This window comes from Camarhynchus parvulus, chromosome 6, assembly GCF_901933205.1.
Source record: "Camarhynchus parvulus chromosome 6, STF_HiC, whole genome shotgun sequence".
Taxonomy (NCBI): domain Eukaryota; kingdom Metazoa; phylum Chordata; class Aves; order Passeriformes; family Thraupidae; genus Camarhynchus; species Camarhynchus parvulus.
The window spans coordinates 23,276,087-23,298,342 of record NC_044576.1 but is presented as its reverse complement, the minus strand read 5'-3'; the positions used below and the strand labels follow the sequence as shown (position 1 = coordinate 23,298,342).

At 44.4% G+C, this 22,256-nt stretch overlaps 1 protein-coding gene across 2 annotated transcripts in view; it reads right to left on the bottom strand.

Annotated features, from left to right (window-relative positions):
- Positions 1 to 22,256, bottom strand: part of NEURL1 (neuralized E3 ubiquitin protein ligase 1) — a 140,722-nt gene that overhangs the window by 68,798 nt on the left and 49,668 nt on the right. Inside the window, exon 1 of one of the 2 annotated variants that reach the window (XM_030951156.1) lies at positions 11,645 to 11,704. The exons of the other annotated variant lie outside the window; for it this stretch is intronic. Within the exon in view, the coding sequence (XP_030807016.1) occupies positions 11,645 to 11,678 (34 nt within the window). The 5' untranslated portion in view covers positions 11,679 to 11,704. Of the gene's footprint in view, positions 1 to 11,644; positions 11,705 to 22,256 lie in introns of those variants that run through there. 2 annotated transcript variants of the gene reach the window in all.

Sequence of the window (22,256 nt, the reverse complement as noted above, 5' to 3'; positions counted from 1 at the left end):
TGTAGAGGAGGTACCCCAGTGTTTCCTGTGAGAACACACCAAGGAATTTCTGCTATCTCTGGCTTTGAAATTTATCATCAGTGTGTACAAACAGGAAAAAACTTCCCAATAATTCAGTTTTTATCAAATTTACACTGCTGCAGGTTTACTTGCATGACTTTTCCGGACACAGATGACCAGTTGCCATCTACTGAAGCTGGGTAATGCACAGCAGGTGACACAAGAGGAAAATCATGAAGATGAAAAGTTGACTGCTTTTCTAAACTGCTGAAGGAAGAGATATGGGCTAGAAAACCAAGCCAGCCTGGAATGGGAACAACACACTGTTTTACAATTCATGCAGAGGGGGCGTTTTCCCATATTGATGTATTGATAAGAGTGAAAAGAGGAAGAAATTTGATGCCACACGAGTCACAGCATTGTTCCTGATGAAGGCACATTCATAGTGCGAGTGCCTTGAAGATCACATGTGAACTGGAAACAAGCCTGAAGGGCTCAGGGGACTTCATTCTCTCAGGGGAAAGACACATACACTATTTCAGAAAAGCAAGGAGCAATTGAGTGTGGAGACCAACTCATCCATCTTCCTTGCTTTTTTTAGCTTAAAAAAAAGTGTAACATCCTTTAGTCAATGTTCAGATAAGGAGCATTTCCTCTGCTAAGAAAGATCAGTGGAGCTTTAATTTTTTTAGGGGTTTGCAGGGGTTGTTTTTTAAATACATAAATGCTCCTGTTTTTCTAAGCCACAGCACTAAATTATAATGTAATAAGGACCACACTGCATCCCTGACAGATGCTCCTTCTGACAGCACAGGGACATGCAGCTGTTGAACTGGAGTCTGCTAATCCAGACCTCTGGGCCATAAAGCATCTCCCTGATTAGTTTTTTGCACCCAAAAGCAGATCTCAATTCAAAATCTGAACCTACTGCTGTAAATACAGCACACAGCAGAAAAACACAAAATATTTGTTATCAAACTGAAGTTGCACAAATCCCAAACCGCCATCAATCTGTATTTTTTTTCCCAGAGGGTACACTTCAAAATTTCTGGAATATTGAAGTTATTAAGGGCAATTTGCTCATATCTACACTTTATTACAGCTGCTCACTCAGTATGACACACCCCACTCTGCACTGAGCCAGCAGTAGCAGCCATGGTATCACAAAATTACTGCTTCTGACACATCACTAAAGACAAACTGATAAAGTCTGTCCACAAGGGTTAAAGTATGGATTTTCCAAAGCACAGCAATAAGAGAAGATGGAAAGTGTGTATTGTCATGTATATATATAGCAAAGAAATCTCAAAATATTCCAGTTATCAAATGCTGAAGAGCTTCTGAATCTCCGAGCAACCACTTGTGCACTGTCAGTCTGAAGCTGCAATCAGCTTGGGATGAGGCATGACCTGGAGTCCCCAGGGAACAGCTTTGCTGTATGAGGGTTCAGAGCAGAAACTCCTCTGTGGGATAGCTCATGAATGGGTGAAGAGAGGTCCAGTAGCCACTCTGCCACTAACAGGATAGAAACATCCCCTAGCAAAATGGCTAAGGTTCCAGGGTCTCTGGTGAGGAGCATTGTGAGAGCTGCAGTCAGCTCTTGCAAACTTGGTGAATGACTTTAGCACTCTTTCAATTCTATCTGCAGTACATTTGTAGGCTATTTCTCTGAATTTTACCTTTTTACCATTGGTACAGATATGCTGGATGTTTTATCCTTTGTTTGATAAATGCCATTGCACACCTGTGTAGGAAGGATGCAGGGAACTGCAATCACTACATCTCCAGTTTCAGGAATTCATTTCTAACATGACGCAATATCCTTTGTAGCATCCCAAAGACAGCACTGCCCACTTTCCTACCTAAGCCTGACTGCTGGGAGCCATGCACAGAATAGCACAGGCCAAAGAGAGCAAGATTCATTTTACAGTCAGCAACCATCCAAAATCCAAGTGTTAAGATACTAAGACACAATATCGAGATATTGAATCACCCACCCTTGCTCAAGCAAGAGTGCCTTGGGCTGGTCAGAAAGGAGACAGGTTTGCCCAGGAACCTTGTCACAGCCATGCTTCTTGATGAAGATCTCTTTGGTCAATTTTGCAAAGCCACTGACGTGCAGAAAGATTAAGAGAAGAAGAACAGCAACTCCTACCACACTGTAGCTCCAGTTCCACGTGAGATCTGTATAGGACCAGTCCCATCAGAACTCCCAATCTTACTCCTTCTAAGCATATAGCTTCACTCAGAATCATAAAACAAGAAGGCACCACAAATGATAGTCTCTTACCCTTCAGAGATGAAAAACAGAGGGTGGCATTGAACTAGTTTAAGATAATGAGAAAATAAATTGAGCAATTCTCCTTTTGCAAGTTGCAAGAAATTTATATCATCAGTGATGCCTTTGTAAAAGCAATTAGATTCTTAAAGCTCTATTTTATATTTGATAATCTGATTCTATTTGGTGTGCAAAGACAGAAGTCATTTTGATTTGGGATACTTCAGTACATTATAGGCACCCATATATTTCCATCTTCCAGAGACTTTTTTTTAAACTTTTTCTTTTTTATCTCAGTCTCTTTATAAGCTGCCTTTTTATAACCTTTGAAAAAAAACCAATTCTTAACAACCCTCATGTCATCAGTTAGTCTTCAAACAGCCCTGGAGAAAAGTAAGGTGTTGTTTAAAGTACTTTTGGTTGAGTCAGTGAATATTACAGATAGGCAGAACAGAGATGAAGCTGTGGCTTTCAAAACTCTCACCCAAAAGCCTTTCCTTTACCCTCCTCCTCCCAAAAGCTAAAGAAAATGAGACATTTATATCTTTCTTCTGACCAAAAGCCTGGTCTGATGAACAGAAAATAAAATCCAGGATTCATTTCACTCCAAAAGAGTATCCCAAACATTCTTGCCACCAAGCTGCCATTTGTCCAGTTTGTAACATTTAGGTTATCCAACCAAGGAAAAGATAAAACCATGGAGAATTTTTCCTTAAGCAGAAGATGTTTACTGGAAATCTCCTTTACTTTACAGCAGGAACCAACCCAGAACAGGGATCACATTTACACCAGAGCTCTGACAAATGCCTGTTGAGCTGCAGCACTTAAACCACTTGCATTTTAAACAGCAGTTTGTCAAGTGATACTAATTATTTGGGAGGTCTCTGCTCCTAGAAACGTAAACATTTCTTTTCATACCAATCACATTTTCTTTTCCATGTGGTGCCTCCAACAGAGACTGAAATTAAAATGGCTTCTTTGTGTGCCACAATGTGGTTTATGGCTCAGATCCCCTTCTACTCTTGCAAACAGGGGAGAGCATTCCCTTGGGGTTCTGCACAGCACCTTCCCATACCTGCTTTGTAGGCAGAAACCTCCTCTCCTCTGGCAGAGAGCTCTCCCAGGATCAAACCCACCCACTTCCCTCAAAGCTGCACAGCTTCCCTCTGGCTGATAACACAGGTCTGGGACTCACAGTAGCTTGAGGATCACTTGAACTTCATAAAGCAAGCTGAGGGCTCAGCTGCTAGGGAGCACTGCAGGGAACTGACAAACAGGCTCTTGCAGGAGTCCGAGCCAAAAACCCACAACCGATTCCCAGACCTGCCAAGGTGCAGCTCAAACACAGGCACATGTTTCCTTCAAACTCCCTCCTGCTTCAAGAGACACTGCTTGAGCTCTGTTTAAGCCAGGCCACAAGCCTCAGAGTTTCTTGAAAAACACAATTTCAGTCCCACCCCAGTATCTCACAGCAGGCCCTGTTTTTACTGACAAGTCTATGGGCCAAAAACCTCCAGTGCTGTATCCGCACGGCGCCACGTGGCTGCACAGCAGGGCCTATCACAGAGAAAATCTGGCAGTGTCAGCCAGAAAAAGGTTCATGAAATCACAGCAAGTAACCCACAGACTTTACCAGAAGGGAGATTAAACCAGCATTTTCAGAATCACACTGAGCCATCTGCAAGTCACTTGTGGGAACTTCCTTGTTAGGGTAGTCAAAGATGGGATCAGCCTCTGCTATCCTGGCAAACTTTATAGAGAAGTCACATCCTTCCCCCTTGACACAAGTGTTGGGCCCTTTTCTGTTTTCCAGACCTCATCAAAGTCTCCTGTGAGCAAGGTGAGTTGCTGAGCCCTGGGAACAGACCCAGCGTGCCTGAGAAGGTCACCTGGCATGGACCTGCCTCCCACAGCCCCCGTGCAGGAGCACCCTGTGAGCTACAGCCTGATGGGGCAAAATCAGACCGTGAGTACAAGCGTCACTTGACCCCTCCATGTTCGCTCTCTGTATTAGGATGTTTACTGGCATAGGCAGAAAATTATGTACATTGAACAACAAATGGGAGCTGATTTTCATAGCAAGGAGCCTTGGTTTAACACAAAGGTTTCTCCTGAAAAACAGTTATTTTAACTTGATGGAGAGGGCAAGAACTTCAGATTTCTGCTGATGCTGGCTGTTAGAGGAGAGGCAATCAGGAGCACACTGCATCATGTTCATGAATGTATACAGTTTGTATTATACAACCATTTTACTATTTCCCTTCTTCTTTAAAACAGAAGTGCTATCAATGTGTCTAATGAAGAAAATAAGTTCATGCATCCAATCAATTATGTCTCACTCTGAGCCCACCCCCTTTCAGCTACCAGGCCCATGGTAAATCTCAGATGAACCAAAGGATTCCTCTCCTCAGCACCATCAACTGCAGTCATCTGAAATGTTATTTTTAATGCCAACAAATTACAGTGTCCCTTCAAGAGACAGAGTCAAGGAACAGAAATACTGGTGAGACTAACTCAACAAGAGCTACAGAGAAGTTGGCTCTGACTCATTTTGGACTCAGAGAAAACAATTTTCAAAGTAAAACATTAATTCAGAGGTGAATAGACAAGAAGAAAAATGAAAGGACAACAACGGTCAAGGGAATCAACCCCAGAGCAAAGCTCAGGGACCCACAGGGCTGAAGCATGTGCTCCAACCATGGGCACATGCACTGCCAAGCCTGTGGCTCACAGCCACACTCCTACAGCTCAGCACCCTGCTGTGTCATCAGTGACCACTGACCACTCCTGAGAGCAAACATTAATTCCACCCCTTGGTTTGCTTTCACTTTACAAGAAACTCCCTGTCCTTCAGGGTTAATCTTTAGACTGTTCTTAATGTAAGCCTCTGCACATATAGATATCATTGATGCAAAGCTCTTTATTGAAACTAAAGCAGCCATATAAGTTTGGAGATTATATGTATAGAGATAACCTCTTCTTAATTCCTGCTTATGTCTGCAATGGTAATCATATTTGTTTGGTACATTTATTTTATACTATTAACAATATGAATGTTCAGGCTGTGGGAGTACTTGCTTTGATTAAATATGCAAATGATTCCCTAGAACATGTCAGTAGACCCTACAAACCTTCCTGAAGAGACACCTGCTGCCTCTAAACTAATTGAATGATATATTAATATAGCACCCATAATTCTTAAGAAAACAGAAGAAGTAAGGAAGAAGTGAAGAAGGATCAGAGCTAAGAATGCATTCACATAGAGGAGGGAAAGGAGCAGTGCAAGAGGAGACAAATAAGACAACAAAACCTGACAAACAACATTCACTCACAAGGTCCCACCAGAACAGAGCATCAAAGCTGACAGAAGAGTTAATGAGAAAATGCCATGAAAGCAAAGGACAACATGAGAACAGGAACAGCCTTTGCTTTCAGCATTGGAGCAAGATCCTTACACTCAAAAACTGCCACAGCTAATGAAAAACTCATTTGCCTTTCATAAATAAAGCAGTTTTCAGGTACAAATATGGTTACCTATAAAATCTCCACATACAGAGATGCTACACTTCCTGTCACCAGTGTTGTCAGCAGCTGATAACGCTTTATCATTGCTCACCTTGGGACACTGGCAGGTGACACACGGGTCAGAGGCAAGCACCAAAATAATCTCTGGAAGTTCCACTTTCAGCAAATGCCAACACTGTTTTGGCACCCTGCCCAAGGTCTTCTGCACCAATTAATCCAACCCTGAACAGGATTAATTCCTCATACACACAGACTCTTTTGCTTTCAGGGCTATACGGCAATTGCTGAAAGCAGAGGGGGTTTAGAAACAACCTTTTCTCCTCAGTCCTGTACTAGTTCTCAACAAGCAACTGTCTGAAGGATAGAGGAGATGGTCATCCCTTAGTGAGTCTGATATCATCACCAGTCACTCCATCAAATGGCAGCTTCTCCCAAAATCTAGCCAATAACTCAGAGATTATTAGAATATAAATCAAGACTTATTTGCAGAGAAATCTCACTAGCAGTTGGTGTTGTAGGTCTTTTTTTTTTTGTGTTGCTGTTTCTTATTTCTTCTGGGATACTCAAAGTTTTAATTAGGTGTAAGAAGATGGAAATTATTAAGCTAGAATATATGTGTGTGTTAGAGAACAATGCTGTTTAGTGATATTAACTGCAAGGGTAAATTGTGGTAATTGGAATGGTTATTGCAGTACAATGAATAGACAGTGAGACACAAAGTGTGGGGCTGATTTCAGCACCTGCACATAGACACAACATCCACCACTCTACAAGGAATTCAGAGAAAGAGGGAATATAGAGCTCTATAGTGCAAAGTAAGAGTGAAAGAAGTTGCGTACCATAGCCATTTTTCATTGGGGAAGTGGCCTCCACCCTCTGCTCTTCCCCAAAGCTCTTCAGCCACTGCCATGGGGGCTGAGGTTCCCACACAGCACCTGAATGTCCCAGATCTCCCACCAACATGTGTGAACAAGACCCAGAAACTGTTTTCCAGAAGAACAAAATGCGGGGCGAGGATCATGGGAGAGCTTCACACTCTTTTGTACAGGAATAAATGACCAGCGAGGAAGGAAAGGAATGTCCACGGAAAATGAGATCCCGATGAATGGGAAATAAACCCAGATAGCCACCCAAAGCCTATTGCCACACAGTGTGGATGAAGTCCTGCTATAATTCCTAATTCCTGCTTCCTTCTTCCATTTTGCAGCACACAAATGCGGCTACATTGCTCACCAGACCTACATATGGGAGATATAAATCTGGTCAATGCATAACCCTTATGTGATCCTCTGCACACACCACACAAAGATCCACGAGCTATTATTTATACTGTATTCACAGCTTACAGAGCACCTTCTGCAAGCAGCTTAAAAACTCAGCCGTTCCAACTGAAAATCACACCTGTCAATCAGCACCACCTCCCGGGCTAAAAACCAGACATACTCTCACTTGGGACTTCTTTGCAATTACATTGATGCCATACAATTACAGTTTGAAAAACGTGCCATGAGATACCTTTTCCCCTGCTCCTTGTAAAAATGATTCCACAGCAAAAGTCTGATGAATGCCGGTGATGTGAGTAATTAAAGCGAAAGTGAAACAAAGCCCTGCAACTGATGATTTATTAATAATTACCAGTGGTAGTAGGGTAGTTATTGAGCAAATGTGCAGCTATGCAGACTGACATCCTTCCTGCCCATGGACTAACCCACAGTGTACACTCTAGCAAGTCAGAGGTCCTCTGAAGAGATGTGCACGTGCCATCACAACCTCTGCACACCTACCTTCACTGAACCCCTCTCCCACATAGTGCAGCAGCTTCCTTGGCTAAACCATCACTTTGGGTCAGTTTGGTTCTTAGTGAAAGAGACATAAAAAGTACCCAAGTGTTTGGGGATTTTTTTTTCCTTAGACTGAACCTCCTAGATTTGGCCCCTAAAATTAAGAACAGGATCTTTTACAAATAGCAGCTCACTCATGGCCGTACGAGGCATGAAAAACTACTGCAGCAGATGAAAGTTGTACCGAACACAGGAGAACAACTCAGGTATTATGCCATATGCATCTATTAGACATTTATTTCAAGCATGATTAGCTAGCAAGTAGTTTAATATAATTATTTAATAAACCCTGACTCTGTTATAGGAATACTGTAGTATACAGTCATTCTTGTAGAAACCAGCTTTCTATGAATCACAAGGAACCATATCAACACTTCCTGTTTAAAATACTGTTAAGCACTGCATACATAGATATTACACTTCAAATAGCAAGTAAACATCCTGCCATCAAGGTTGTGTTACCTTTGAACCTCCCATTTTGACTTCTCTTCTTGCTGCGTAGACTGCTCTGGAAAACACCACAAGGACTTCTACAGAGGGTGTGGGAAAGCAAGAGGGAATAGGAAAGAGGAACAGAGACAGTCACAGTGCCAGGAATAGGGACATGGATGGAGACTGCCTGAGTGGGTGTCAGCACTGCACAGAGGATAGTCCCATGACCCAACATCTCAAGCCATCAGATGACTCCTTTCACAAACAAAGGTGCTGCTCTTCATGATACAAGCCATGGGGGTTTGTTTGGTAGTGGGGAATGAAGTCAGAAATGGAGCTGTCTTAGGAAGCTCAGGCAGCTTTAGTGACACTAGCTAAAGCTTATTTTTCCTCCCAGTCCCATCAGGTGGGAAACTTTCCTTCAGGTGACTCAGGGCCCATTCAGCACCCACCAACTCCACCTTAGGGCAGGTGAGCATGGCTCTGCAGCCACCTGTCAATGAGAAAGCAGCATTTTCACCCAGGGAGATACCTGTGCATGTGAGCCTGTGTGTACCTCACAGTATGGCTCAAATAGGATCAGCAGCACTGGCTTGCAGGACTTCACACAGTAGAGCCAAGCAGCAGTGCAGGTCCAGAGACATCCAGTGCCACCACCATGGCCATTCAACCCCATGCATGATATGTCATCCACTCATGGCTTTTCTTGAGCCAAAGGATGTTGAGTCTCCTCTATCCAGCAGGATTGCTGCGTATTTTGGCTGTTTGAGAGCAGATTTGTGAGTGAAAGGGGGAAAAATGATGCCAGGTGTTCCTCATGATGGTCTGTGTGTGGTTGTACTTGACTACTGTAAACCTAGAATCACAGAATCATTAAGACTGGACAAGATCTCTAAGATAACCAAGACCAGCTCCTAACCAGCCCTGCCAAGTCCACCACCAAACCATGTCCCTAACCACCACACCTACCTGCTTTCTGAACACTTCCAGGGACAGCGATTCCACCATTTCCCTGGGCAGCCTGTTCCAATGCCTGACTGCCCTTTCAAAGAAGAAATGTTTTCTAATATCCAATCAAAACCTCTCCTGACACAACCTGAGATCCGTTCTTCTTTTCCTTATCCCTTGCTGCTTGGGAGATTCCCCTCACTACACCCTCCTTTCAGGCAGGTGTAGAGAGTGTTAAGGTCTCCCCGGGGCCTCCTTTTTTCCAGGCTAAACAACCCCAGCTCCCTCAGCTGCTCCTCAAATGATTAACTCTTCAGACCCTTCAACAGCTCTGTGGCCCTTCTCTGGACTCACTTGGTTACCTCCATGTCCTTCCTGGACTGAGGGGCTCAGAACTGGACACAGCACTCGAGGTGCAGCCTCAGCAGTGCCCAGTACAGGGGGGAAATCCCTGCCCTGGTCCTGCTGGCCACACTACTGCAGATAAAGGCCAGGATGCCATTAGTCCGGGCACACTGCTGGTTCAGGTTCAGCTGGCTGGCAGCCAACACCAAACCTCTGTTCTTACACCAGGGCACCCACAGTTTTTAAAACAAACAACCTGATTTTATGGTGTTTTTGACAGGGTGCCTTTCTCAAGAGCCACTTCAGGACCTTTTATCTCAATTGACTTTTATGACCCTGACAAGGTCAGGGTGTGCCCAGGCAGAGGCAGGACCCAGCACCCAGCTCTGGGCACAAGTCTCAGGAAAACCTGCTGTCTGCCCAGGACCAGCCCAGCACAGCATGAGCAGCATCTCCCCACCTGAGCTAATTTTCAGTGAACAGGTGCTTGTAAAAATCCCACCTCATCCTTGCCACATGGAGAGGTCACCCGAAATGTCTGAAGGACACTGGTTAATTAATTATCTGTGCTATCTAAGACAAAGGCTATCAAGAGAACTCCTTTCAGTATCGTTACATCCACTTTCAATTCAGCTTATGAGAAATGGATACAGATTCTGTTCTCTTTCCTCAGCTATTTTGAGACACATCTGAAACACAAATATTCAACAGAAAGATGGAACTGGAAGAACAGTAGCCACAGACAAACCACAACTGCAGATGTAGTCTATTTTTGTTAAATGTGCCTTTGTAGCATGATTTTTTTCTAATATAATCCCTATTTTTTTAAGTATCACTGTGCTGAACAAAGCAGTGCATCACCTCTGTATATAACACAGCCTGTAGCCCCTCTGAAGAGGAAAATTTGAGTTAATTACCCACATCACCTCCATCTTCCAACAAATAAAAATTAAAGAGAAGAATGCTTGCTGGAGTAGAATCGCTGAAAGGCAGAAGTTGCAAGATTGCTGTGCAGTCCACTGCCAGCTGCAGGCAGGAGAAAGCCCCAACAGGAATGCCAAGCCCCTGGCACACACAGGAAACATATATATTTTTTATTCTTTCACTGACTTTTTTTAAAATTCATTCAAATAATGCTTCAGAGGGGAAAAGGCACTTACAATCACAAGATGACAGCCAGAGGTTTTTTCTTTTTTTTTTTTTTTTTTTTTGACCCAGCAGTACAATTATTCTGCATACTGCATGCATATCATGAGATTAAATAAGAAATAAGGTCAGGTCACAGAAACTTCAGAATACAAACAATGAACAAATAAAAAATCTCTATCATCTTGCTAAATACCTTCGAGGAGAGTCATTTACTTCGTAACTATGCCCATTTGTTCCTTAAACTATAGGGTTTGGACTTGGTAGAAAATATGAGAAGAATAAGGGATGTAATATGAATATTCACAGTGTAAATGTATATACCTCATGTATCTCTATTGAAATCAAGGATATAAGATACTCCATAGTGCTTTACCTGTGTCTTCCATACCCATGTTTACTATTGTGACAAGGAAGGGTTTCTGAAAACCCCATTCACACCCCACTGAGCATGCAGCACACTTACTACGCCCAAACCCACGCAGAACATTTCAGAGCAAAACGCGGGTTTAATGCTAAAGACTGCAATATTCTCACCGAAGTATTAATTGCACGAGATTTGTGCAGGCAGGGACGTGTCTCATCCTGTCCATAGATTCACATTCTGTTTAAGGCTGGCCTATGCAGGGCACTCCGGTCCCTCTCCAGCTCCTCCCTCGCCCCGCTGTGCATCACCCAACAAACCCAGGGAGACGGCTGCTCTCAGAGCCTCAGCTCCGTCAATTCACACCGGCATTCATTCCGAACCTTAGCAATTCAGCTAAGAAACTGCTGGTGGGAAGGAGAAATAAGGTGACTGCTCAGAGAGGCCGCTCAGCTGCCCGGCAGTAACCTTGGCACCGGGGCTGGCGTTTCCCGGCAGGGCTGTCACACAGCGCACACGGATACACACGGACACGGTTACTTCTCCTTCCACCCTGACACCTCACAGCGAGCCCGTCAGCGCTGTCCGGGCAGGTATCTACGCCTCATCCCCGTGTTCAACCTGATGGGCCCCATCCCACCCCGGCTTCCTCCCGGCCAGCCCCGCTGCTGGAGCGGGATGCTCGGGGAGCAGAGCCGGGCAGAATCCGCATCCCCGGCATCCCCGCCGCACCTTTCCCAGCCGCCTCCCGCGGTCGCTCCTTACCGTAGAGCAGGTTTCTCGTCACCTGCCCCCCCATGTCGGCGCGGCCCCCGCCCGGCTCCGGCCCCGGCTCCGCTCCGCAGTCCCCGGCCCCCGCGGGACGCGGCTGCCCCGCGCCGGCAGCCTCCGCCCACACCCGCGCCTCCCGCCGCGGCACCGGCGCTCCGAGCTGTCATCTTTATTTACATAAGAAGGAGGAGACTTCGCTTCCTGAAATAGCTGCCGGCGTTTCAGCGATAGAGCGTGGCCCCCGTCCCCACGCACAGCGCGGAGCGCGGCACCCACGAGCGGGGCGGCCGGCCCGGCTCAAACCCGGCGCTACCCGGAGCCCCGGCGCTGCTGAGAACAAAGCGGGAGGCACCGCTGACTCCACGGGGCAAAATAAAGAAAACAAAAATTAAGAACTCATTTATAAAACCAAAGGACTCTGGCCGTGTGAAACTTTCGCTCCCCACTGCAAAACCCTGGAATAAATTAGAACGGGGAAAAAGAAAAGTTAAATTTATTACCAGACATCACCACACGAGTCTTCAAACGGCTTTTGCGGGCTAATTATTAATTATTTGATAGTTTTATTAATATTAATATTTATTAATATTAATATTTGCTAATTATTTAATAAATACGTGCTCGAAAGGCAGAATGGTTCGCCACAGACTGAAATAATAAAAACATTACCCCCCGTAAACTCTTTTGTGCGGGGCTGGCATGCTCAGCCCAGATCCAATGCTTCCTGCGCTCCAGCTCATTACCTCTGCTGACAGATAATGGCCAGCGTTAGAGAAAGCAGGGGGATGCCGAGAGCGGTGCAAGGAGGTGCGCAGGGGACGGCAGCCAGGGATGGTCCCCCGGTTGCTCTCTGCATCCCGCAGTTCGTGCAGGAGCTCGCTCGTTCCCTCCTCTCCATCTCCAGCACCGCACGCCCCTGCCCGCTCACTCCTCTCCCTGCATCTCTCCTGTCCACTGCTCTGTGGGTAAATTAACACAGCGGGCACCGAGCTGCCACAGCAGCGCCGGCAGATCCCAGCTGGCTCGATGAAAACCAGTTCATGCATCTTTGTGCTGCGCCGCAGTCGCTCCCCTCTCTGCAAAGGAGCGGCAGTGAAACTTGTGCAGCCGCGAGAGCAGCCCTGCCTCCCAACTCTTACCATGGTGTTGGGCAAATCCTGCCATCCCACTGCCTCGGTTCTGCCACCGGAAAAAAAGGGAAATAAGATTTTCTCTTGCCTGTGTTGTAAGGATTATTTGCTTAGGATGTCTGTGTGCTGAGGTCTCAGCACTTCTGGAGGAGGAAAAAAAAAACCAACAAAAAGAAAAGGGAAAAAAAAAAGCAGTGCAAAAAAAAAGCCCAAGCCAAAAAGCATAGTCAGGGTGTTTGCAGTAGTGCTGCGTGCTTGAGGAAAGCTGTGTCCAGCATTTTCAACCTGCAAGAGGAGCCTGTCCCGAGCCCTCCATGCAGTCACCGCTGCCGGCTCACCCCTGCTCCCACCTGCCCAGCCGAGACAACGTGCACTCCAGAGCAAGCAGCAGCTCTTCCTCAGCTGAGCAGCACGCAGGCAGCACTCTGCTCATCCCTGCCCAAAGTCACACTCTGCAGAGCTCATGGCAGCTTCTTGGCAGAAGAAGAATCTTGCTTTTTTTCCTTCTATTTTTTTTCCCCTCCCCAGATGATGCGGCATTTACAGCAGCAGCGAGTGGGGTGAGGATGTGCCCCGAGCACGGTGGTGTGGCCCCTACAGCCCCAGTGAGTGCAGGACATCTCTCAGGTCACACCAACCCATCACAGCACCTTGCTCTGCTCCCTGGCTGCTGGGGACCCACAGATGCCACAGGGATGCTGCTGCTTTCATCTTCTGGGGGGCACCTCACCCTCTCAGGCAAAGGGTCCAGAAATTTACAACATCAAATACCACATTTCACTTGGAGGAATGAAGATTGACTTGGACATTCAATCCCAAGTTTTCTCCCTCAGTTTCTCATTTCAGCTCTGCTTTCCATCCTTACCTTAATCTTGCTACAGTTCTGTGAATAACTGACTTCTTGGTTCACTGCCTCAACCAAGAGATTGCTAGGAAAAAAAATATAATTTCATGTTGGCCCAAAAATGAATGCTTTGTGCATCTCACTGAACAAAATGTTTCTTTAATTCAAAATGAACCATTTTATTTTCAGAGTTATTTTTACCTCATTTTTTCAAGTTATGGTCATTCAATCCAGCTCTGAAATGATGTCCTTAAAAAAAATAAAAAATTAAGCCCTTTGTTTTGAATACACCAAAAGGAAAAGTGTCAATTGCTATCTTGTCTGATTATTTTACTTTTTCCAACTTATTGGCTTTGTTTGTTTGTCTGAAGGGGAGGGTGGAGAGGGCAGACTGCCAGAATGAGTCATCCTGTTTGGCAGAAAATTATAAACAATTTCAATTGATTTTAAAATTGGGGTTTTTTTTCAAAAATAATCCAGCATCCCCTCCCACCCCTGAGCTTCCCCCAGTGCTGTGGAGCAGCTCCCGGGGGACACAGACCCTCAGAGCCATCCACAGCAATAGAATGGCCTGTCACCCCTGTTCTGTGATAATTCCTTGAGGATTATTTGCCATATGGCAAATCTTTCCTTCACAGGCACATCACACAAACTTACTGCTGATTTGTTCTGGCCACCTCCAAGCCCATTTCAGACTTTTATCCATTCCAAACTACTCCTCAGTCTTTCATGTTTCAGGTTCTCCTCTAGACAAAGGAAAATCCTACCCATTGCCCTGCTCCTGTTTTACAGTTCTCTCTGTCAATACACTCCAGGTCCCCTTGGGCTGTTTCTTTGCCCTTGTCAATAAGGATAAGGCCTCCCATTTTGGCGTCAAGTATAAAAATCAATAACATCTCCATTTGCACACCCTTCTAAATCACTGACAAAGGTACTAGGTTGGACCCAACAAAAACCCAGCCCCTAAATCCATTTCCATTCATGAACTGCATCCAGCAAACTCTGGCCAAGCAGCAGTGTTGCTGTCCAAGCCAGGAGAAATCTGCAGCAGGAGTATTTTGAGGCAGTGTCTGATCTTGCTAAATATACTTATTAACCACAAGAGTAGGATGCTGAGGCTGCAGAGCACTTCTGGAAATAGATTCACAGACATCAAGCCATAGCTAAAACCTTGGGTCTTTCCCAGCAGCCTTGAGCAGACGATGGGGCACCTCTCCCAGCTCTCCCAGGATAAAATCCCCAGCCCTGGGTACCAGGCAGGGTGGCCAGGAAGGGTTATGACTATCTGCATTGCTTTGCTGGTGTCCTGGTGTGAAGGCTGGCAGGTCAGCAAGGAGGATGCCAAAGAACCATCATGGTCTGGGAAAAGACACCCCAAGAGAGCCATACAGCCCATTCAACCCTGACTGAGGGAAAGCAGAAGAGATACCTGCTGGGAACCACAGCAGGGAGACCCAGCTCTGCAGAGACCTGTCTCACATGGGAGGAAACACAGAAGAAGATACAAAGAGAGAAGAAGAAAAGAATGAAAACTCAGGGAGATCAAGGATAAGATCATAATTATGCATAGGCCAGGTCAAGAAAATGAAAATCCAGTTCATGCAAGCCTCACGCAGCTAGAAGTCCTTTGGAACTGGATTTGGCTCTGTGGAGAACTGGAGTTTACACTTTGTTAGCAAGACAAAACAAGAAATAAAACCTCTCATAATGGGGATCACATCTCCTTTAACAGTGCTGCAGGTGGAGACATCCAGCCAAGAAACAGTCCAAGACGTTTCCTTGAATATCAGCATGGGTAAAAGATGGGAACTCTGGAAATCAATCTAATATTCACCAGGTACATGGAATCTTCTCTCAATGACTTTTAAAAAGGTTTAAAAGGTTTAAAAGCTGCAATCAGTTTCTCTATTACCACTTACACTTGACTCTATGGTAACAAACAGATTGACTGGAAATTGCCCTTTTTCACTCAATGCAGTAGCTCTCAGCTACTGGAGTTCTTCTGGGAAGATGGAATAATTCATGGGAACACATTCTTAGGTCTTTTTTCAGCATGAGTCTCTGACTGCTCCTAAGGGGAAGCTTCACCTGTATAGAAAATAGATTTCCTTCAGGAACCTCTGCCATTGTAACTTCAGAGGAAAAATTATGTTCTCAGTAGGAAAGCATCCAAGAAAAAATGTCTCACCAACATGCACAAGAAACAGCTAGGAAACCTTGCCTTCTATGCATTCTTTTAAAATTAATTTATTGCCATTAACAGAGGTGACTTAGACGAAAGGTGTGTCTCCACCTTCAATCCTTTTTCTGCAATGCAAAGACACAGATACTGCTGCAGCAAGCAATATGCTGATTAGCTGACGTTTATGCAGCCATTTGGGAATATAGCAAGTTATGTCATTATTAAGCATTATTATAAAGCTGCAGCTCTGGATGAAAGCCAAATCTCATAGTGTAAGTCAAAGGAAATTCAAAATTCTCATTAAATTTTTAAAATCGAAATCACGACTCATACCTACAAACTACAGCACTGCCACTGCTAACCCAGGTGGCTCAATTACCCCAATACAATTCTCTGCAGGCACAGCAGGAAGGGGAATTTAAGGACAGGAAAAAATCTTTAGGCTGACTAACCACCTCCCATTTGCACTTAGCTTAAATGAGACATCAGCTGTGTTTGCTTTAGTGACAGGAGCTGCAGCAGCACAGTGGTAAAGGCTGTCTCTGGCAGGGCAATAAAGACATCAGGGAGGTGTTGCAATGGATGTCCAGGTTGTGAAGGAGAGCCAGAGCCCTCATGCCACTGTTCAAAGGCTGTCACCCCTGTTTATGTAAAACCAAAGCTGCCACAGGACTTCCAAGTCTTAACCCTGACGCTGCCAGCACTCAGCGTTTTATCATAACCTCCCTCCTTGACTGTCTGCAGGAGTGGAAGAGAGAAACAGCAGAGTTGGAGAGGGACAAAAAGCTGAGCAAGAAGAAGGATTTCTATGGAAAAGAACTGAACTGACTTCAGGCCAAATTGCACAACATTTTTCCATCAGCATGTACATGCTCACAAGCCCGCGCTGGATGGGGGGTTTAACGAGAGTGACTCAGGGCATCAGGTGTCAGGATGGTGTCAGGAAAGAAATTATTGCACCAAAAGCCAAGAGTGCTCCCTCTTCCTTGTATACTTTTGGGATAATATATTGAGAAAACTCTGTGGGAAACTAAGAGGAAGCAAGGACTAAAATTCACAGAATTCAATATAAGATGTGCCTGGCAAGAAAACACTAAGCAGGAGCTTTTAAATGATACAGAAAAACTGTGTCTGTCTGGGGCAAGAATCTGCCAGAAGCCCATTCCTGAGGGCAAGTATCATGCTGTGCATGACACCAACCAGGCCTTCAAATGCCTCCAGCTCTGACCTTCATTTCCATGCTAAATTAATAGCTTTGCCTCTCACTGCCATTTCACATTACTTCCTCAAGCACAACAAGATTCAGAAGAATTTTAGGCTTATCCAAATAAAATGGAAAATTAGTATAAAAACACGTCACCAGAAGAAACACTGTAATTTTAAAAACCAGAGAAATGCTGATTTATAACACTTACCTGAATTAAGTTGACTTATGTTTTCAGAACTACAGAGAAAACTAAAGTTTCTATCTTAAAGCAAATATTTTCTTTAATGTCATGAGAATATCCTTATTTTTACTTCAACTGGAGGTACAGCACAATGACTACACGGCAGGACTGAGAAATATGTTATTTCAAGCCCAGTTCTGTGGCTATTAAATATTTGGAAATTTTGAACAGTATCACATGATAAGGTTCTATGGCAGACTTTAGCAACCCAAGTATAATGTCTTTCCACACAAAGTTACAGGGAATACTGGTATAATATATATACTTTTGTATTATATAAGTAGCTCGTTCACACTTTATCACAAGCAATATCCAAATTCTGCACTGAAAAACTAAATTACCAAGTAGAATCAACAGTATTTTTATGGCATTTTTCCTTTAACATGTGAGTGCAGAGCAAACACTACATTCACTTTCACAATATTACTGTAGGAAAAGGTGATGTCTCTCTGCCTGAGCTAAAGAAGCACATTTTGAGTTTTTTCAAAAATTTTAATAAGGATCTCTTCAAGCAACAGGTTATTTCATTCTAACAATCTTCATTCACTGCCCTCTAGAAAGGGCACAGGCTGGACTCTGTGAAACCAAAGAGGTAAATAAGGTAATCAGAAAGCACCGGCACCAAGGTCAGATAGACAACTTCCACTCCAGCACGTGACAGCTTTTGAGAGCCTGAGTTTGTAATCTAAATAACGCTCCCTTGTCAAAGAAATGCAGTTGCTAAAGATTTTTCTTAGCAGATACAACGATAAGAGTGAATAACCTCTCTGTTTCCTGTGCCACCCTTCCCCAGAAAAGCCTCTCACATGCAGGGATGTTTGTAACCAAGCAAAGGCACTGTATGTTTGTGATGTAAATATTAGCCCAGCAAAGAAACACCTTTTTATTACCTTGCTGAAAGTCCTCCAGAGAGGACAGTGAAGGGCAGCAGGATCCAAAAGAAACCTTTTGGGCTGGCAAGATGGGCAGGCAGGCTCACACCTCATGTCCATGAAAATGGTCCTCACTGCTTGTGCCCACAGGAAGTTTTACCCTGGGCTTTGAAAAGGCTCCCAGGATCACACAGAACACTCGGTGATCCTCGTCCAGGAATGGCTTCTCATGCACCCCTTTTCACCCCAAAACTCCCTGTCTCCTGCTACAGGGCCATCTCAGAGGAAATGTGACTTACTTACAGAATTTTCCTGCACAGACCTGCTTTCACAAGCTCTTTTACATTGGTCTCCAGGGAACCAAAGGAGCTGGAGGTCAAATACTTCAAGGACAAAATGCATGGCAAGGGTGAATTTTTCAGCCCTGGTAAGAGGAATCTTGCTGATGTAAATAGCAAACAAATCTTGTCATGCCTGTTACAGGTGTTGCCCCTTCCCACACCCTCTTTTCATCTTTTACTCACCATTCTCTGGTCTTCTACTTCTCCCTCACCAGACACTGATGTTTTGTACCTCCTCATCCTAGACTCTTTGTGGCCTTTCACATTTTACCTGAAATTTAGCCTTCCTCCCTTGTTATTTCTTCTATTATTCAAACTAAAAGACACTTTGACTCTAACTCAGAAGTATCCTGAAAGGTCACAAGCCAGATGCAGTAGACGGGGGACGGCTATTATTGGAATGAGAAAAGTGTTTTGGTTCTTCAGCTCAGGAAAACAGGACTTGATCAGTCCTGTCTTTAATCAGACAAAAAACCACACCTTTACCTTCACCAAATGCCTCTTGTTTTATAGCTACTTTATCAAAGCACAAAACAGAAGGACATAAAGTGCAAATATTGTACTAAGTAGAGCAATGGTCATGTTTCCCTCCATTCACTTCTCCATCCCACATCTCCATTTCCAGGAAAAGGGATCAGAGCAGGACATGAGACTCATATTACCAAACACAGAAGAATGTCCATATCCCCAGGATCTAAACCATGCTAATGTATTCACCACTGCAGCATCTAGACTGAGTGTCTCTGACCTACCACAGCTCCTTCTGATCTGCCGCGAACTTCCGCAAACCAAAACAACCCCAACTGCTCCTGCCATTGTGCCTCTTCCTCCCATACACCATGCCTCCAATCCAAAGGACTTTTTCACTTCTCCTTCCTCCCTCCCCCAATTCTTTGTCTCTGCAACCTCTTCTGTGCCGCCCACACACTTGGAGAGTAGACCAATCTGGCAAGCTCAAATAACAACAAAAAAAGGAAAGAAAAGGGGAAAAAAAGTAGTTTTCTGGCCTGGAAGACTCCTCTGTATTTTTATCTGGAAGGAGCAAGCAAATCTCTTTTCCTTTCACCATGAACCAAAGGGAATGGCGATGGATCCCAAGGCCTCGCATTCTCACAAATCAGCTCTCACAAAAATAAAGGGCTGGTATTTCTTCTGGACACACAGACACCTCTGAATAGGAACATCAAGCTTCTTTTCATCCTTCTCCCAGCCCCAAGCACCAGTTAAAAATATCAGATTTTACAAGGTGGGGTTAGATTAGCCAGTTTTCTTGTTAGTTTTTCTTAAAAAGAGCTGAGGACAAGTTTTCCTACCTGCCTGGAGGCTCCTTAACCAGTCAGGCAGTTGTTGGCACTTCAGGGGTTGCTGAGCTGCCTGGGCATGTGCCCACACACACAGCACAAGAAGGGGGTTTGGAAAGGTGCAGCACCCCCTCAGTGCCCACATGGCACTGGCAACATTTACCCATCAAGGTCCCACTCCTGCAATCTCACCAGCACATACAAAAAATCCACTCTGGCATAAAGCATCTAATGACATTAATGGCACACAGCACAGTGATACGGTCCAGGCATGTGGAAATAATCACAGGCCCAGAACCCAGGATGACTGATTTTTTTTCCCATTCAACATATGTTTTACTTAGATGTCTGCTTCTTCCCGCCCTTCCTTCTCTTGGTCTCCCAAACTATTATTTGGTTTTGCGGGAACAGAGAAAAACATCTTAAAACAGAAACATTAAATCACACCTATCTAAGAAAAAAAATGCTTAACTTAGATATAAACAAGATATTTTATTAAATACACACATTCCTAATAATAGGCAGGATTTGACCCCAGCACAACTGGTCTCTTGAGCAGATAAAATACATCTGAAGTCTGTTCAGCATGAGGGGCTAAAAATAATGTTTGTGATTAGAATCAAAGTTGAGTTTCAATGATTAATAAACACTGCTTATTAGGACCAAAGTGTATGCTCCACAGAATGACTCAAAAACTCAAAGCTATTCTGTACAGCTATTTGCTTGTTCAAGGTGACCTGTGAGCCATACCCCAGGCTAGTAAAAATCAGCAGTTACATCATTTACAACACCAATCCAAACAGAGTGCCTCTCCCTCCCTATCAGGTCATCTTAGCTGATCTTATGTCCTGGAGACATTTTAGCTGCACAAAAGCATTTTCACTTTTGCAGCTTCGTGCCAACTATGATGACTCCTGTCACTTTAGCCTTATGTAGCCACATGGACAAAATGTCCATCTTTCAATGGCTTTATCAGCACTGTTGCAGCCACAGTCATCACAATGCTGACAGTCTTTAACCAGGCTTTCACCCAATATCCACCTACACTCCTCTATTGAAAGCAAATTCTCACCTGTGCCTCTAAAGCAGATCAGCCACCACACCCTTCACCAGATTTTCCAAATTGGACATTTTCAAACATCTCCTCTTGTCGTGTAGCTTGAGGGGCCAGTACCAGCACCACTTTTGGTGGCAGCAGCATGTCCTTGTCCACAGGAGACATTTGCACATTCCAGGGGAATCCCTACTTGACTCCTACCCACGTTTTACCTCCAAAGAGAAAACACAGACAGCTGATGCTCAGTGCTCCCCAACTTCAACCAGATCTTCAGCAAATTGCACTCTGCCACACTTTTAACTCACACACAGTGAAATGAGTCCACTGACATTTCCAACACCTCATTCAAGGTCTGACTGTGGTCTCATCCCCACTTCAGAGACTATTTGCCCTTCAGCTTCAGTGAGAGGACAGAAGAGAACGTTTTTCATTAATGTAAAGCAGTTAAGAAGTATACATCTTTTTCTGTCTGTCTAGATTAAGATAGGAACATTAGACATGGGCAAGACAAGATGAATATCTCTGCATGTTCCATGTTAGCAGCACAGGTCTATACACTACATGGACATGAGGCTATTTCAGATGATGCTCTTCTTAACACCTTCAAGAGTATTGAAGATCCCCGTCTTAGGAGTTTGTGATCTTCCCAGACATTAGTTTTTGCTTCAAGACAAACCGCAAATCTGCTGTCAATGCACAGGTTTATTTAAGAGAATATCTACAAGACCCATACCACAGTGCCCCTGAGCAACTCCCCTTTGAACTGGCTGCCCTTGGGGAGCACAGGGAGCCCCCTGTACCTGGGTGCTCAAACACCAGGGCTTGCCTGCTGGTCACTCCTTCTGGATATTGTTCATGCTAACCTAAAGCTCAGTAACTACTATGCTGCTGACACCATTTATCCATCTGCTGCTTTGCAAGTCTGTGAAACACCTAACAGGCTCAAAACTCTGGCAGTGCAGAAAAGCATCTTTATTCACTACCTTATTTCACCTTCTAGCAAACAGAAGACCTGGCTGGTTAAGGTCTGTCTCCCACAGCAGGGATGGACCCTTAGCTGGGTAAGACCACAGTCTGAGCCAATACTTGTTGGGATTTAGACAACTTGAGCCAAGGAAGGAGACTTGGAAGATGTTGAAATTTGAGTGGGAGAGTTGTGTAAAGAGACACAGAAATATTTAAAGGAAATGGGCACAATGAAGAGGAAAGACATTTTTGCTGGCTTATGAAAATTAAACATATGCAAGGCTTAATCTGCCACTACTGAAATCAGTAAGAATTTTGCCAGTGAAGCAAAACAAAAGCAGAAATGGAAACAACATCTGACATTTGCTTTGTCAGACTCATACAATTTGCTGTAGTTAATTGCCTATGAGATAGATAAATAATTCACCATACGCAGCATATAATTTTAAATTTTCATTTTCACAG